We start from the raw sequence: 19514 nt of genomic DNA, 5'->3' as shown, positions 1-19514 counted from the left end.
AGAGCATTGCCTGCTCTTCCAGAGGTCCTGAGTTCAATTCCCAGCAACCACATGGTGGCTCACAACCATCTGTAATGAGACCTGGTGCCCTCTTCTGGTCTGCAGATGTACACACAGACAAAATATTGTATGCATAATAAATAAATAAATATTAAAAAAAGAAAAGAAAAAGAAAATGGGCTGGGCGATGGTGGCGCACGCCTTTAATCCCAGCACTCGGGGAGGCAGAGGCAGGCGGATCTCTGTGAGTTCGAGACCAGCCTGGTCTACAGAGCTAGTTCCAGGACAGGCTCCAAAGCCACAGAGAAACCCTGTCTCGAAAAAAAAAGAAAAAAGAAAAAAAAAGACTGCTATAGAAATAGAAAACACTGATTTAATCACTGATTAATATGCATACAACAAGTTGTAAAGATATCAAGGCCACCTCAACTATTCAGTCAAGCTCAGGATAATCACTAATAGGACAAACTCACGCCATGCTCTTGACTAACGGAATGAGAAAGATATGTAAATTCTTGCCAAAAATTTAACTCTTGGGCTCAGTCAGTGAATCACTTACTGCACAACCATGAGGACCTGAGTTAGATTGCAACCATGTAAAAAGTTGAGTGGGCTTGGTGGCATGTGTTTGTATATCCCAGAGCTGCAGAGTGGAGACAGAGGGATTCCTGTAGCTTGTTAGCCACCCAGCTTAGCCTAATTCGTGAAACCAGACCCCAGTGAGAAAAAAACAAGGTGGATGACTCCTAAGAAAAGATATCTGAGGCTGACCTTTGGCTTCCACACAGGCCCCCACAATATATGCATGTGTACTTGCATATGTATACACCTAAACACACACACATTTCACTTCACTTTACAAGAAGAAACAGATAAATCCAAATGTTGGGACACTTAAGAGAACCAATTACTTAGAATTTTCATTTAAAAAGAAAAAGATCTGAGAAATTATAGAGACAAAAGGAGATTAATTAAATCCAGTAATATACTCCCAAACAGAACACACACACAATGTAAAGGGTATAACTAAGCATGCAGAGGCATGTAAGCTTGAGGACCATATTGGAGATCACAGCAGTGCTCATACATCTAGATATACTGCTGGTACTGTGGCTAATAAGACATACTTGCTGGATGTAGTGGCACACACGTTTAATCTCAGCACCTATCAATCAGAGGCCAGCCTGGTCTACATAACAAGTTCCAAGACCTGTCTCAAAAACAAAGCAAAACAAAACTCCTTGTTTTTTTTTTTTTTTTTTTTTTTTTTTTAAGAGATGCATGCTGAAACAGAAATAAAGAATCATGATACTTACAAGTTAGCTCCAAACATTCCCCCAAATACACATGTATACAGGAGAAGAAATAAAACAAATAGAGTAAAATCTCAGCTATTGGCGAAATGAGGTCAGTAAAATACAGGCATACACTGTACTATTTTTTTGCTACTCTCCTACTGTAGGATTCAAATCCTAAATGCAAATGAAGATCTAGTAGTACTAACTCCTATTCAGAAACCCAACATTTAAAAGCAAAAACAACACAGGAGGTGAAACTCAAAACACATTATGAGAGCGTTTCTCAGTTTTATTCAGAATATACACAGACCCACAGGCAAAGAGAAAGACAACATAAAAAGGGGATGGTGACCTGAATAGATGCCTACAAAATATCAAATTGTAATAATATATTTGGCAGTTAAGAAAATCTCAACAAGTAATAATACTAGCAATAAACCAGAAGATCTAGTAAAACCAAAGTATTTCCTATCTCTGGGGGAATTTTATTTAACTCTATTTTGAGACAGGGTCTTTCTTGTGTAGCACAGGCTGCCCTGAACTCTCAATGTAGCTAAGGATGACCTTGAATTTTCTGATCATCTTGCCTCCACCTTTCTCTCTACATTGTAGCTTCCAGGAGGTAAATACCATGATGGGGTAATTCTGTGATGGTAACAGTTGCTTAGAGGTAACCAATGTTCCTGCAAGCAACCCCTAACTTGTCCTCTTTAAGCCAGATAAACTCATTGGTTTACCAAGATGGATGTGTGGGGAATCATTACTTTGCTCTGTTGCTGGTGTCCTTCTAGCATAAACAGATATTAGTTCACATCTCTCCAGGGAAAATGCACACAATATATAACCAACTTATTTAAGAAATAATGAACAGCACAACACACACACACACACCTACATATGTGCATATGAACAAAAAGGGTGCACCTACCATGGGGAGACTATTACTTTTGCTCAAATTTACTAAATTTAAGGTTCTGGAGGAAGAGAACTTTTTAGGACTATATAAATGATCAAACTGACTCAGAAGGGGCTGCAATGTACAGCTTTCCATAAAAGATGTACAAGATTTCTAGAAGAAAGTGTCATTAGCAGAACAGCTTCTCCAAGTGTTCTAAGCAAAGGATTAATTAATACAAAGAATAATTACAAGTAACAAACAATAACAATTAATACAAGGAAGTAATAACAAAGTAATTAATACAAAGAAACCCCAAATGCATCTAACCTGATAGAGACTCTGGGATGAATTTTCCTTGTATTTGGCCAGGATGGTCTTGAACACATGAACTCAAGTAATTGTGACTTCCACATTTGTAGTAGCAGAGATTTATTTCCAATTCTCCACATAAAACAACAGTAGCTAGGCATGAGGCATTCCTGAAATTTAGCCCTTCATGACTACATAGCAAGATCCTGTCTCAAAAAGCAAAATAAAACTCTACAAAAGTCTAGCCCCTGGAAAGCTGAGCTACTCAGGTTAAGAAATGAGGATCACTTTGGCTCAGGAGTTAGAAGCCACTGGTGGAGATATTCTGTCAACTTTCTTTTCTCTCTTTGAGAAGAGGTCTCCTTATGAAGATCTAGTTGGCTCAAAATTCCTTAGTCTAGTTATTTCTTAAAAACCTTAAGAAATTAGTAAACAAGTAAAAAGGGATCTCCATGAGAGCTGGACTCTTCTGCATTCCTAACGTTCTCAAGAGGGTGTGAACAAACTACCCAGATCTGTAAGACCCACATGGTGTCAGCATCAACAGTTTACATGGAAGACAAACCAAAAGGAACCAATAGACTTGAGAACAAAAATTCTAAATTAGCTAGCAGGTAATTACATGGAAAGCACAGAAGGTCAACAAGATCCATAGGTGAAACCATTGGGATTTTTATTCAATCAAGCAGTAAGCACTGAATAAAAGAAAGATGCAAGGAAAATTTTAAAAAACTCTGCCAGGTCACTGATAGTAGCAGGAAGCACTGGTACAAGGACTGGAAATGAAACTGACAAGAGATGGAGGAAATATGTGAAAGAACAATGTGGACCAAACAAAATAGTACAAGAAACTGTAGAAAGCAAGCTGCCATGAACTAAGAAGGGGGGCCTCCATAAAGTCAGAAAAGCTCATATGAACCAAGTCAAATGGACACTGAAAAGTTGTTGCCTGTATACAATTAAATTTATCCAGTTATAAAGAAAACTGAAATCATGATAACCTTAGAAAAATGAATGTTAAACGAGGTAATTCAGAAAGCCAAAGTCTCATGATCTAATGTCAATCCTAGTTTTTATGTCTCTATGGATGTATGGGAGTAGAGGTGAGGGGAGGTTCAGGCTATGAAATGGAGAAGGAAAAGAGGGGTTCAGGATGTGAGGGAGGACAACAGGACACAAATAACATGAAAATGGAAAAGTAGCCATGAGCAGAAAATAAAAGGGGAATAGGAAAGAAGAGGGGAAGAGAATCAAGAAGAACAAATTTGTTAGACAATGCCCCTTAGCACTGCTTTCAAAGGAAGAGAACATGAGGAAATGGGATGCTCAAGAAGGCGGAAAGACAGAGAGGGAGAGCAAGGAAAAAGATATCTTGACTGAGGGAGCCATCAAAGGGCTAGTGTGAAACATGGCACCAGGGAAATTCCCAAGAACCCACAAGGATGGCCCCAGTTAAGACTCTAAACAACAATGGAGAGGACGTCTAAACTGGCCTTGCCCAGTAATCAAATTGATGACTACCTTAACTGTCATCATAGCTCCTTCAACCAGCAACTTATGGAAGCAGATACATAGATCTACAGCAAAGCACTGGGCCAAGGTACCAGAGACCAGTACAAGAGAGGGAGGAGCAATAATATGAGCAAAGGGGTCAAGACCATGATGGTGATGCCCATAGAAACAGCTGACCTGAGCTAGTGAGAGCTCCCTGACTCTGGACAGATAGCAGGGGAACCTGAATAGGACCAACCTAGGCCCAATGAATGTGGGGAACAGTTGTGAGGTTTGAGCAGTCTGTGGGGCCACTGTCAGTGGGACCAGGACTTATCTCTAGTGTTTGAACTAGCATCTTGGAGTTCATTCTCTTTGGAGGGACACCTTGCTCAGCCTAGATATACGGGGAGAGGGCCTTGGTCTTGCTTCAAAGTGAGGTGTCACACCTGGCTGACTCCCGATAGGAAGCCTTACCCTTTCTAAGGAATGGATGGTGGGGTGGAGGAATAAGAGTGAGGTGGGAGGAGGGGAGGTAATGGGAATGGGAATAGCTATGTAAAATGAGAAAAGATTGTATTAAAAAATTCTTAATAAAAAATACCCATACACATAAAAATAAAATAGAAAGCAAATTGAAAAAAAAATGGCCTAACAAAACCTAGTATGTTTTTTGTGCTAATTAATTTTTAAATAAATTTTCAGGAAAAAAAGGCAACAGAATAGTACCAAGAATAAATGCCATTGTCTCAGGATTAGTGTATAAGCGCTGGAGAGATGGCTCAGCAGTTAAGCGTACTGACTGCTCTTCTGTAGGACCCCCGATTTAGGTCCTAGGATCACAAGGAAGTTCACACCATCTGTAACCCCAATTCCAGGGGCGCCCTCTTCTGAAGGCAACAGGTACTCATGTGATAAACAGATATACAAACAAGCAAAATACTCATACACATAAACAAATCTTTTAAAAAGATTAGCATATGAAAGAAAACAACAGCAGAGAAAAAGATTGGAATGCCACCCCCATCACCACTCCCCCATGGGCTACATGTGAGGAAAAAAACATGTGAGAGAAAAACTCATGTCATGCAAATATGGTACACAGTGGGTACTACATAAATGACCCATAAAAGGCTACATCTATAAAATCAATAAAAAGAAAAAAAAAAGAAAGGCTACGTCTATCCTCAAAAGTGACTAAACTTTTTTTCTGTCCATATCTCTGTTCTGGACCTAAGAACCTAGCAAGTCTAGAAGGTGCCTAAAATACCATGAAAGAGTTGTTTTAAGAAAAGAGGAAGCAGGGTGGTGGTGGCACACACCTTTAATCCCAGCACTTGGGAGACAGAGGCAGGCAGATCTCTGTGAGTTTGAGGCCAACTGGTCTACAAAGCGAGTTCTAGGACAGCCAGGGCTATACAGAGAAACCCTGTCTCAAAGAAAGAGAGAAAGAGAGAGAGATAGACAGACAGACAGACAGAAGAGGAGACAAAGAAAGAAAATAAGAAAGAAGAAAGAAAGAAAGAAAGAAAGAAAGAAAGAAAGAAAGAAAGACAGACAGACAGACAGACCAGATGATATCTAAAAACAATGAAAGGCATACCTAAAGACTGGATCATAAATGTCATAACCTAGCCCACTGTTATTTCAAAATAAACTAAACAATAGTGAAGAAAATGCCATAAGACATGAAAGAGGAAGAAGGCTCAGTGTATATAAAGGCACTTGCCACCAAGACTGATAATCTGAGTTCCATCTATGGAACCTACATGATGTAAGTCCTCTGACCTCCATATTCATGTCATAAGAAGGGAGGATTGCCTGAGTTTGAGGTCAGTTTGAACTACATTAGAAAGACCATCAAAAAGTGGAAGGGAGATGTTAAGATGGTTCAGTGGGTAAAGGTGTTTGCTGCCAAGCCTGATAACTTGAGTTTTTGCCCTAGGACCCACATGGTAGGAGAGAGCCACTTCTCCAAGTTGTCCTCTGACCTGGTAAACAATGAAAATAAAAGGAATTCCTTAAGCTAACAAACAAACAAAAGTAACAAGAAAAGGTGAGGCTGTGGCTCAGGGGTAGCAGTATTGTTGAGTGTGTTTGAGACCCTGACTTCCATGACCCCCACACCCCACAACATGACACAAGAGCACTAAGAGGAAAGTGAAAATGAAAAAAAAAAAAAAAGAAATGAGGAGACAAAAGTGGTTCAAGAGGAAGTAACAAAGAGCAGAGATGAGCAAGGCAGATCTGACATACAGGTGCTCAGCTGTCCTCAGGGGAAGCAGAAGAAGCCCAATAACACAGAAACCTCAAAGCACACTGAGAGAAACAAGGGAGCAGGAATCTTATGTATCTAATGCAAGGGTAACAAACAACCCATCAAGAAACACTAATGCAGGGATCAGTTCTTTAACAAAAACACTTTATGCCAGAAGAGAAGGAAAAACATCCTCAGAACATTCAAGGGAAGAAAATATATGCCAAGCACTTTGCAAAAGGTCAAACTGTCTGTCTAGTAGTATAAGAGAACACATACTTAATGGGTATGCAAAAGCTTTTAAATAAAAAACCAAAAAGGTAAATAGTAATTTTATGATATTAAGTTCTCCCTCAAACTAACACATGAAAACTGGGATGCTTTTAAAGAATACTGGAAGTTCTTTGAAAGAATACATAAAATCAGCTGGAGTGGTGGTGGCGCATGCCTTTAATCCCACCCAGCACTCGGGGAGGCAGAGGCAGGCAGATCTCTATGAGTTCGAGGCCAACCTGATCTAAAAGAGCTAGATCCAGGACAGGCTCCAAAGATACAGAGAAACCCTGTCTCGAAAAAAAACAAAAAACAACAACAAAAAAAAGACTGCTATAAAATCGTCCATCTACTTAGGTCAAGCAAACTGCCTTACTGCTTTCTGTGTGCAATTTCACAGGCAAACAGTGACTGTCTAGGAAAGTACTTGTTTTTGGACCTATTTTTCATCTGAGATTGTTTTTGATTATACTCAAGATGAACACTAGCTTTTTACTGTGACAAGTCTGGAGCTTTCTGGGACAGCAATAAGTTGTGCAGCCCTTGTGATTCACTCTTAGTGCACCTCCTGGCCCTGCAGTATCTCATATGTCCTAGTCATTCCTCCCACAAGCCACCAACCAGCCTGGCCTCTCTAGTCCTCTCCACTGTGTACAACCTGGTCAGGGATGAGAATCCAGAGGCACAAGTTTGTTAGGCTCTCGTAAAAATACTGACAGTGATAAATCCCGGGGCAGGGTGGGAGGTGATGAGGCAGGAATGAAGTGGGGAGAGCACTGAGAACACGAGTTTCCTTAAAATGACAGAACTCTTTGACTCTGGCACCACATAGTGCAAGCTGTTACTATCTAATAATGTTCTCCTTACCGAGTGTGTCCTTAATGAGGATTTCAAGTTTCTGCCCCATGCTGGGTTCTCTCTCTTCTCTTGGATTCTGAACTCGGTTTACAATGTCTTGTTTGATGGAGTTGATTACAAACAATAAATTGTCTAGAAGACAGAAGCAAACACTTAGAATATGTCACCAACAAGGGGGAGTTTGCTTTTAATTATGTAACAAACTATATTTGATAAAAAGGAAGGGCTATGCACACGGCTCAGGGGTTGAACACTCACCTCACTAGCATGCACAAAACCCCGGGTTGGATTCTTAACTATGTAAAAAATACATAAGAAAACAACAAAATAACCTAGAATATGAGGCATGTCAAAAATATGAATTCTGTTGGATATGATGGTGCAGATCTTTAACTCAATACTCAGAAAACAGAAGCAGAAGAACCTCTGTAAATGTGTGGCTAGCCTGGTCTATAACAGCAAATTCTAGGCTAGCTAAGCCTACAATGTTGAAATATTCAACAATGGCAAAATAAAAAAAAATAAAAAAGAAGAAAGGAGAGAAAGAAAAGAGAGGAGTCTTAAATTCTCATGCAATTCTTGAGATCTAAGAAATTCCAGAAATCCTTATTTTAATAGATATAGAGGGATTTCAATATGTAACCAATGTGAACAATACAGACCTACAAAAATCCACACAACTGAAAAGAAGGGAAATAGTAAAAATCAATAGGCCACACTGGCTAACCTAGAAATACAACCATAACAAGGAAAACTGGACCATGAATTAGCATATGTCAACAGTAGTGTCATTTGTCTAAGGAACCACAAATCTTGTCACTCTTGAAGACAAGAATGAATTGACAGTGGGCATGTGACTTTCTAAATAGATAAATGCAAATGAGGAGTGCCAACCTGGATGGTGGTGGCTCACACCTTTAATCCCAGCACTTGGGAGGCAGAGACAGGTGGATTTCTGTGAGTTTCAGGCCAGCCTGATTTACACAGTGAGCTCCAGGACAACTGTGGCTGTGTTGTCTCAAACCCTCTCCTCTCACAAAAGAACAACAAAAGAGGAGAGCCAAATAGTATGCTCAAGGAGGAGAATATGCAAACCAAGGAGAAAGAGTGAAACTGAAGACTGGGGCTTACCGTATTCAGTGTTGAGGCCCCACAACTTCACTTTATTAGCTTCATATTGAGCTTTCTTCTTTAGTCTACAAGCTCTGTGAAAGGAAGAGCTACTATCAGTTTATTTTTCACTTCAAGAGCTGTCAGAATACATTTCCATAAATAAAAGATTTTTTAAAAAAAGAATGATAGTAGCAAAAGGATTTGCTATTATTAAACACCCTTCTTTGAAATTGCCTTCTTTTTCTTCTGGTATGTGCGTGCATTAGAGAGTGTGCATGAGTATGTGGGTGTGTGTGCACATGCATGTTAGAGAGCAAGAGAGTGTATGTGAAGGTGTGCATGTGTGGAGGTCAGAGGACAGGCTTTAGAAGTTGGTTCTCTTCTTCTACTGTGGGATCTGGAGACCACACCTGCTTCATGAAGCTTGTTCTTGTACTTGCTGAAGTCACCTCTCTGGCATCCATAAGGCGTTTTTTAAAAATTTATTTTTATTTACATGTATGTCAATATTGAGTAAAAAGCCTTACGTATGTAGGTGCCTGCAGAGGCCAGAAGTCACTGGATCCTTGTGGAGCTGGAGTTACAGGCAGTTTTGAGCACCATGTGGGTGCTGGGAACAGAATTTAGGTGTTCCCTGGAAGAGCAAATATTCTTATCCTCTGAGCCATTCTCCAGTCCCTAATGTTCCTAATAGTAACTCTAAGTCACTTGTTTAATGATATCTATCAAAGAACTGAATTATAAAGCACACATCACCATTTATCCAAATCAACATTTAAAAATTAAGCACACATTCAAAAACTAGAGCTGTTATGTAGATACTTATTAAAGTAACTTTAACAAAATAAGCAAACAACAACAGACAACACTCCAACTGCTGTAGAAGATTTGAAGAAAGTAAAGCCCCATCTGTCGTGGTGGATGTAAAACACTTCTCAGTTACTCTGGAAGGCAGCATGGTTGATAGCTTTTTTACAAAGATAAACCATACAATATAGACCTGGGCATTTATCCAAAAGGAATGTAACTCATACCCACACAAACACCTGTAAGTCAATGTTTAGAGTAGCTTTATTCAAACATGCCAAAATCTGGAAGGAACTCAAAGGTCCTTCACAGCAGGTAAGCAGATAAACTGTGTGATACTCCTATAAAGACTGACTATACAGTAATAAAAGAAATCAGTAGCCCACCATTTGAGACGCCATGGGTGGTTCTCAAATGTGTCACATTAAGCTAAAGACAGACAGACTCAAGACTACTACAGTACATTATCCCTATGACATTCTGGAAAAGGACAGATCACTATGAGATACTGTTAATTTAAAAAGAAGAGGAAGAAGAGGAGGAAGAGGAAGAAGAAAAATCAACAGGGTCTTGAGAGACGGCTCAGCAGTTCAAAGCACTGGCTGTTCTTCTAGAGCTCCCTGGGTTCAATTCCCAGCACCCATCCAATGTCACACAACCATCTGTGGATCCAACACTCTCTTCAGGCTTCTATGGATGCCAGGCCTGCAAGTGGTATATGGACATACATGCAGGCAAAACACCCATACACATAAAATAAAATAGATCAATGGTTGTGAAAGGCCTAGGGTGAGGAATTTGTTTTTATCATTTTCTAAGGTGATAAAAACGTTAATGTATCTCATCTTGATCATGTTGGTAGTTAGTTATTATGTTCCTCAAGCTTATAATATCATACCTAAATGGGTGAATTTTACTTTTAACTATCTTCAATCAACCTCACTTAGCAAAAAAGCAAACCTGAGTTTTAAGGCTTTCAAGTTATACCATAATACAATGCACTGACTCTGTCTGTCTCATCCCCAATACTTTTACCTAAGAGCATAAATGCCATCTTCACTTAAAACATCAACAAACCTTGCTATAGTGGTGGCGCATGCCTTTAATCCCAGCACTTGGGAGGCAGAGGCAGGCGGATCTCTGTGAGTTCGAGACCAGCCTGGTCTACAAGAGCTAGTTCCAGGACAGGCTCCAAAACCACAGAGAAACCCTGTCTCGAAAAACAAAACGAAACAAAAAACCTTGCTATAGTAGCTATTTAGCAAATAATTTCTGAAAGTCACCTGTTCTACAAAATCTCAAGGTCTAATCTTACCCCCTAGAGACTACTCACATGGGTGAACATCATTAGAATTTACCTGGAAGCCAGTTTATTTTTTTCCTTCCTTGACCTTGGCCGGGCTGTTAAGGGAAGCTCACTGACTGGAGTCAGGTCACTAATCACCTTATTCAGCTTTCGTAGTTCATTACCAATCTGGAGCAGTTTTTTAGGGTTTGGAGTCAGGTCTTCCACATCAGTTCTCCGTGACTTCTTAACTGCATATTTCCCTACAGGTCATTTGAAGGGAGTTTAAGTTAGATCATTTTAGTGAACAAGATATGCAATTTCTATAGTCACCATCAGTCACTTTTCATTTTAGATGCCCTGGCACATTTCAAGAGATACAGAATGTTTAACTTCCTAACTTAGAAGGGCTAGCCTCTCCCTCTGCCTAGTCCTGCTGCTAGAGAAATGGAAGTACCCTAGGGATACATCTCAGTGAGTGGCAGAATTACTGACTGGATGCATGAAGCCCTGGATTAAACACTATCAATCAGTGCTACTCTCCTCTAGGTTTGAACTCCTGTGCATCAAAGTCCTAACTCTCTGCATAGAAGGACTAAGTATCTGACACAAAAACCCAGGTAAGTTTACCTAAACCAATTCATGATTCTAAGAATAAATAAGCTATTAGACAAAAAAAGAAAAGAAAAAAAAAGAGGGGGGTCACCTTGTTTTAAAAGCTCTTCTTCAGCTTCCTCCTTCACTTCCCTCTCTTCTCTCCATCTCCTAAATGCCCAATCCAGTGAACCCTAGGGCCTCACGCATACTAGGTAAGCATGACCACTGAGCCAAACCCCAGTCCCAGTTCATTCCTCTCAAGTATTACCGTATGCCCAACAGCTTTCCTAAGACTCATCACAAGCTACCTGGAATTATTGACTGGACTTCATTTTTTCATTTCTGTTTTTTTTAAGTCTGAATATAAAAATTCACTGAAGGTAGTATAGATCTGTGACTAGAAAAACAAGGCCCCAGTATCAGAGAGACTGGGGATCAGTTCTTGTCTTCCAAAATGCTCAGCCAGTGAAGTTTGTGGCATGAGTGTGCACTCTTTACTGATCTCACTCATACCTTCTGTCTTTTTGGCAGACTATCTGGAGCTACTGTGAAAACAACAGAAGAAATTCTATTTAATCACAGCTTTCTGGATTCATAATTCCAGTCCTGATCTACTGTACTAGGAAGTTTTGTAGGTCAACTTGACAGAAGCTAGAGTCATTAGAGAAGAAGGAGCCTCAGTTGAGGAAATGCCTCCATGAGATCCAGCTGTAAGGTGTTTACTTAGTGATCAATGGAGGAGGGCCTAGCCCACTGTGGGTGGGGTCATCCCTGAGCTGGTGTTCCTGGGTTCTGTGAAAGGAGGTTGAGTAAACCATACAAAGCAAGTAGGCAGCACTCCTCTATGGCCTCTGCATCAGCTCCTACCTCCAGAATCCTATCCTGTTTGAGTTCCTGTCCTGATTTCCTCCAGTGATGAATAGCAATGCTAAAATGCAACCCTTTCCTCCACAACTTGCCTTTTGGTCATGGTGTTTCCTCACAGCAATAGAAACCCTAACTAAGGTATCTACTGAAACCATTAACTTCTCCTGATTTCTATAAACTCCCCTTCTCCACTTTTTCCCCTTTTCTTTTCTTCCCGTCACCTTTTACAGTTCAATCTTCCCATTAAATTAAGTCTGCGGTAGAAGAAAATGAGAGTGATGAGGAAGTTCTTCTGCTTTCTCCCTAGTGTGTTGCTTGTTTTTGGACAGGTCAAGAAGTAGCAGTCTCTTGGCCATTTCTTGGAGTGGAGGAAAAGGGGACCAGAAATGATGGCTCTCCACCCCGACGGAAGCTTTGTGTAAGAAGGAGCAATTGTGACTAAAAAGCTCTCTTCAATGCCCTCTCTAGCTGACTGTGAAGGGCTGAAAACCCAAGCACACTAAGCATTAGGGTACATTATCACTGTTTACAGTGACACCAGACAGGTATGGTGGCATATACCTATAGTCCTACAATCTGGAAGAAAGAGGTAGAGGGATTCAAAGCTCAAGGCCACACTGGGTTACAGAGTTAGAGGTCAGTCTAGATTACATACCAAGAGCCCATCTCAAAGGCTCAAAATAAAAAAATACCTCCACCCCTAAAAAAGAGAAATGGGCACTAAATATTTTTGAACCCCTCTTACCATGATGTAAACCATTTCTCTGGTACATATTACTTGGCAAGGTGTCTCGGTTCCACTCAGATGGCCTCAGAATCCTCTCTTGTTGTGATTGTGTAAGTTGTTCACTGTATTCCCAGAAGTATCTCCTTTTCCCTCTCTTCCGAGAAGATGCGGAGGAAGCCATCTCTTTCAAGTCCTCTACAGAGTCGTTTTCATAGCCTTAAAAAAAAATGATTCCACAACATCAAGCTCCATACATTCACTAAGTCTCTCAGAACAAACGAAAAGATCCTTGTATTGGTAACTTGAGACATTGTCTTTCATCTGAAGCATAACTAACATGTTAAAAACACTAAATCAAGTTTGTACAGTCCAGTATGTAAATCTCAAACTCATAAACATACAGAAATTAATAAACATTAATATAACATATATTAATAAACTACACAGCTCTCTGACACGTGCTTCCCTTTGATTTTGGAATTTAGCAGGAGATACTGCAGTATCATCACAAGATTAAGAAGATAATTAAATACAATTGTAGGACTTAAAGTGCCTTTATACTAAGAAACTCATAAAAGATGGAACCAGGCACCACAACAGAAACATAACTTTGCTGATGTCTGGCTTTTTAAAAATCAAGTATGCTGGATGTCTCTCTAACTCTGTTCAGATGATGCAAAGCTTGGAAGAGATGCCACCACTGGTGCTACACACTGGCCTTTCCACGGAAGTACTTACACACGTGTATAACTTGAATTGCTGGAAAGTTTAATGTTGTTGTCAAGTATGGAAGAAAATTATCCCAGTTTACCATGTTGGTTTGGGGTTAGAAAGAACTGGTCTAGAAGAGTTCAAGTACATTTATTCCATGTGTACAAGAGTACTGCACTGTATTAATTATGTAAGGCCTTATCTATATGAGGTTGGTTAAAGAAACTAATAGTCTGTAAAAAAAAAAAGGAGCCATTATAGAATGGTACTTAGGTACTGCACCTGTGGTTTCTACATGTCTGCTCACAAAGAGCGGTGCACACGGCTACAGTGCCATCCTAGCTTCATAAGCAGCACTGATTTTCCTCTACATTTTATTCTACTCCTTTTGAAAAAGTACAAAATGACTAGCAAATAATGTACAGGTCCATTCTAGGTCATTCTTTAGTGGACTTGGTACTTCCTATACATTGAAGGGTATATTTCCCTTACTAATGAGAAGTTCCTTAAAATACTTAATTCTGAGCTGCTGGGACCAAAATCAGCATAGGATGCATAGTAACCTAAAATACCTTTAGAGAATGATCATAATAGATGAACTCCACAAGGCAGTGGAAGTAAGGGATGGGTACATGCCAAGTAAAATGACCACATTTTCCTTCTGAAACATGACTCTGGAACTATCCCTAGAAAGTGATAACACCTTTTCATTGGGGAAAAACTTTGAACATTAGAATTTTATCAAGGTTTCTTCAGCGTCACAATCAGGAGAGTATGATTCTATTTACATAAAATCTAGAACAGACGGAAGGAGATCCAGTAGCTCTCGGGGGTTCGGGTGGAGTAAGAGTATGACTATAAGGGAATACAAAGGAATTTAAGGAATAATGAAAGCAGTTTCTGTACCAATTGTGGAGGTTGTTACACAAATGACTACATGTATCTGTCAAAACTCATACAAACAAGGTACTCTTACAGGGCACACTACAAGCAGAGTCGGTTTTATTGTGTGACAACTGCACTTCAACAAACAGAATTTTAGAAAGAAATCTGGATTGTGACTCAGTGGTTGAGTACTTGCTTGGCATGTGTAAAGCTGAAGGTCTGTACTAAAAAAAGATAAATATTAAAAAAAGATGAATTCAAAGATTAAAAAAAATAAAGTCAAAGAGCAGGATGTCTCTGAGCAATGGTTCAGATAAACCATGCATGTCATTCTGCACATTTACAGTACATTCCTGTGTGGCTAACAACAATGAATGTAATGTTAGGTTTCCTTCTTTTCTGACCCTTAAAAAGTGTATACCTACACAGAAATAAGGTCTATGCTACTGCTTATGCTGCATGTGCTTCACCTCACCACTGCCCAAATATGTCACAACCATAATACAATTTCAAAGTGCAGAACACACCATGACAATGAAGCTTAGGTTCTTCTCTTAAAAAAAGAAGTGCATGGGCAAGTGTGACGATCACTTGCTATCCACCTTGAGCCTGACCCCCAAGACCCACACGGTGTATAGAGAGAACTGACTGCTACAAACTGTCCTCTGACCTCTTCAAATTACTGTGGCACGCCCACATACACAATAAATAAATATAATGAAAAATTTTAAAACGGTGTACAAGATAAGTGTGTTGGGTACACAAATAATAGCTTTGACCTATTTATTTGTGCATATATTTTATTTTCAATTAAAGGATTTTACCTATTGTAGTTATCAACCCACCTTTAGAAAAGAGGCAAGGGTCACACTGTGCCACCAACTGAGGCATTTTTAACTGGCACTTGCTTCACAGTGGCTACACAAAAAAATTACTGGCTCATAGAGATCTCTCACCCTAAAACATATGGATAACCAAAACAATCCTGTCTCCCTACTACCACCATTCATAACAAGTGTTTTATACATTTAATTTTACTCTAGTCCAAAGCAGAGGAACAGACTTTATTCCACTTCCTCAAGCAATTCCCTTTTCCCTCCATATTTCCATATGTTCCCTTAGACAGCATCTACCTACCAGTGTGCAGGTCGCTCATTCACTCAATACTTGGGCAATTTATTTGACATTTCTAAGACCCTGGGAGGAAGAGATTGCCTCAGTTGCACAAGTTAACATGATGAGAGGGGCCTGGCATGATTAGCAGACCTGAGGTGAGTCAGGTCTTATGACTCAAGGAGCCTTGCTCTGAGTCCACATCTTACTCCCCTGCCTAACTGGTTGAATGATCTAAAAAGTCTTGCTAACTTTTAGATCAGTGTCAAAACAACGTTTATTTCTTCATCCCACCTAAACCAAGTATTAGATTTACTTATGTGTTCAATCTTTTCCCAAGGAGCAGTTAAGATGCCAGCTTTCTGGCCCAGCCTTGGCTAGTAACATGTCCCATAAATTTATCACCACCCCACCCCCAACTCACAGAGTGTCTCTAGCCATATGCTTGTCAATATAAAGAGCACGGTGACCAAGTAGAATGCAGAAAAATGACATGCTCACATCACTGATCTAACATTCTGGGCCGTTCGTTTGTCTCTCAAAATATGCCCTAAGAAAAACATTCCTGTAACAGAAGTCTCACTACCACCACCACCCAAAAGAATCTGTGGCTAAGTTAAGTTTTACAAAACTATGATCCTATTTCTTTGGCTGGCCAAGCCACACAGCGCATAAGCATATGAAGAGACTAATGTAGTGGTGCACAGCTTTAATCCCAGTACTGAGGCAAGCAGATCACTTTGAGCTTGAGGACAGTCTGGTCTGCTATAGAGAGGCCCTGTCTCAAAAAAGAAAGATAATAATAAAAGAGAAAGACCCTGAGAGGATCTGGGGAGGCTGCTCCATGGTAGCATTAGCTACCGTATACCATGCAGAAGGCCCAAGGTTCCATTCCCAGCACTGCAATGGTATGGAGGTATTACTGAGAAATTCTAAGAGCAAATAAATCTGTACAACTTTAAATTCCATTAAGGTAAGGATTGTGTTAATCTCCATATAGCTAATACCTAAAATACACAATGTCAAACATAAAACAGACACTAAAACATATTTTGATAAATGATTTTTTCTTTTCTTTTTTTTTTTTTTTTTTTGACACAAGGTTTCTCTGTAGCTTTGGAGTCTGTCCTGGAACTCATCCTGTCGACCAGGCTGGTCTCGAACTCAGAGATCCACCTGCCTCCGCCTCCCGAGTGCTGGGATTAAAGCTGATAAATGATTTCTTGAGTCCCTTCTCCATCCTCCTTCTCCGATCTATCACCATAATGCTGTAACTCACTCCCTGCTGATATGATAAAAAGGAAGTTAAGCTTGATACAGTTAAGTACTTTATCATGGTACTTGGGAAGTGGAGGTGAGAGGATCAGGAGTTCAAAGTCACCTGTAGTTGTAAGTCATAGGCCAGCCTGGACTATAGTAAATCATGTCTCAAAAACAAAACGATGACAACAAAACGGAAGTTAAAAACGCCACATTTGGGTCTCTGTCTCTATCTCCATCCATCGCCAGATGAAGGTTCTATGGTGATATGCAAGATATGGCTATAGGATAGGGCCATTTCAGGCTCTCTCTCCTCAGCTGCCCAAGGACCTAGTTGGGAACATCTCTCTGGACCCCTGGGAAACCCTCTAGAGCCAAGGCTCTTGCCAACCCTAAAATGGCTCCCTTAATTAAGATATATACTTCCCTGCTCCCATATCCATCCTTCCATTATCCCAACCATCCCATTCCCCCAAGCTCTCCCCATCCTCCCCTTTCCCCCATCCCACCACACCCTCCAGTTCCCAATTCTTGCCCAGCAATCTTGTCTACTTCCAATATCCAGGAGGATAACTATATGTTTTTCTTTGGGTTCACCTTCTTATTTAGCTTCTCTAGGATCGCGAATTATAGGCTCAATGTCCTATATTTATAGCTAAAAACCAATTATGAGTGAGTACATCCCATGTTCATCTTTTTGGGTCTGGGTTACCTCACTCAGGATAGTGTTTTCTATTTCCATCTATTTGGATGCAAAATTCAAGAAGTCATTGTTTTTTACCGCTGAGTAGTACTCTAATATGTATATATTCCACACTTTCTTCATCCATTCTTCCATGGAAGGGCATCTAGGTTGTTTCCAGGTTCTGGCTATTAAAAAAAATGCTGCTATGAACATAGTTGAACAAATACTTTTGTAGTATGATAGGGCATCTCTTGGGTATATTCCCAAGAGTGGTATTGCTGGGTCCTGGAGTAGGTTGATCCCAAATTTCCTGAGAAACCGCCACACTGATTTCCAAAGTGGATGCACAAGTTTGCATTCCCACCAGCAATGGATGAGTGTTCCCCTTACTCCACAACCTCTCCAGCAAAGGCTATCATTGGTGTTTTTTATTTTAGCCATTCTGACTGGTGTAAGATGGTATCTCAAAGTTGTTTTGATTTGCATTTCCCTGATCGCTAAGGAGGTTGAGCATGACCTTAAGTCAAGACCAAGTGGCACCCACCCACTGAGACGGTGGGGCTGATCTATTGGGAGCTCACCAAGGCCAGCTGGACTGGGACTGAAAACGCATGGGATAAAACCGGACTCTCTGAACATGGTGGACAATGAGGGCTGATGAGAAGCCAAGGACAATGGCACTGGGTTTTGATCCTACTGCATGTACTGGCTTTGTGGGAGCCTAGCCTGTTTGGATGCTCACCTTCCTAGACCCGGATGGAGAGGGGAGGACCTTGGACTGCCCACAGGGCAGGGAACCCTGACTGCTCTTTGGACTGAAGAGGGAGGGAGAGGGTGGGGAGGTGGAGGGTGGGGGGAGGGGGAGGGAAAAAGGGAGGCGGGGAGGAGGCGGAAATTTTTAATAAAAATAAAAAACAAAAAACGCCATATTTACAAACTTCAAACCACACATCTCTAGTTTGTGCAGATTACAGGTAAAGTCAACTGTGAAAAATGCTCGGTGAGAATTACAAAATTTTAGAAGAGTGAGTTCTTGTTCTTGAACCATGTAATTTTACAACCCCAAACAGTTGTAGCCAGTCTATAGCATAGACTCTATTAACATTAGGCAGTCCAGAAGAGGGGCTGAAACTCTATTTTGCTCCTCTCCTGGAACTTTGCAGGCTCATCAACTGCACGACCATTTGCCAAAAAAAAAAAAAAAAAAAAAAAAACCACAGCATCTGGCAGCTACTAATCACAAAAACTTCGAAAACCAATCACCCAACCCCGGCACACACCTTCAATCCCAGCACTGAGACAGAGGCAGGTGGATCTCTCTGAGTTCAAGGCCACCCTGGGTCTACTAGTGAGATTCAAAACAGCCAGAGTTATATAGTGAGACCTTGTTTCAAGGGAAAGAAAAAGCTTGCCCACCCAAAGACCTTTGGTGAACCGTACTCTCAAAAAACACAGGACAGAAGTTACCAGACTATATCCTAAAATCCGACAAGCACACTGACTAAAAACGTGAGAAAGTCTGCATCAGAACCAAAGAGTACTCAACAAGAAACGTAGCTGGAGTCAGAGTTGGCAAAAGCACACAGACATAGGTTCCAAGCAGTCTCAGACACTAGAAGAACCATCCAAAGACAGACCAATGACCTGTGAACCCTATCTGTGAAGGACCATACATCTGAGAGAGCAGGAAGGACCACTGAGAGTTGAGACTGCATCCGGCAATCAGGGCAGACTGCATTCAGACTCCACACCCCACCAAGCTCTCCCCTTTACATTTAATACTTCTTTATTCAATACCCAGTGTCAATAGCAAAGTCAGTTCTGTCCTTCTGTTCTCTTACTCCTATTCCTTCAAACCTCTTTCCATCCCCCCCCCCCACCAAGCCTATATTCTTTGCCTTTTTATTTTCCACTTGATAGGTTTTCCCAAAGAACATATGTTAGCCTGATTTGCAGGGTCTCCTTACCTCAATACCCTGAGACCTGGGAATCTTTTACATTATTTGATTGCATTTCTTTTTTTTTCTTCCTTCTTTTCTTCCTTTCTATTTTGTTTTGTTTTTTAATTTCTGTTTTTTGA

The 19514-nt window shown here is 40.5% G+C and overlaps 1 protein-coding gene across 5 annotated transcripts in view; it reads right to left on the bottom strand.

The window, feature by feature from the left end:
- The window catches only part of Crebrf (CREB3 regulatory factor), a 72053-nt gene that overhangs the window by 10629 nt on the left and 41910 nt on the right, over positions 1 to 19514 (bottom strand). For all 5 annotated transcript variants that reach the window (XM_050164851.1, XM_050164777.1, XM_050164618.1 and 2 more), the window contains 4 exons: positions 12799 to 12996; positions 10663 to 10852; positions 8516 to 8589; positions 7394 to 7516 (listed from right to left, as the gene is read on the bottom strand). In XM_050164851.1, the coding sequence (XP_050020808.1) occupies positions 7394 to 7516; positions 8516 to 8589; positions 10663 to 10852; positions 12799 to 12996 (585 nt within the window). The remainder of the gene's footprint in view (positions 1 to 7393; positions 7517 to 8515; positions 8590 to 10662; positions 10853 to 12798; positions 12997 to 19514) is intronic.

This window comes from Alexandromys fortis, unplaced genomic scaffold (assembly GCF_014885135.2).
Source record: "Alexandromys fortis isolate MF-2015 unplaced genomic scaffold, M_Fortis_MF-2015_v1.1 scaffold_29, whole genome shotgun sequence".
NCBI lineage: Eukaryota > Metazoa > Chordata > Mammalia > Rodentia > Cricetidae > Alexandromys > Alexandromys fortis.
Note: the sequence above shows the minus strand (reverse complement) of the source record. Positions and strands in the feature narration are given on the sequence as shown.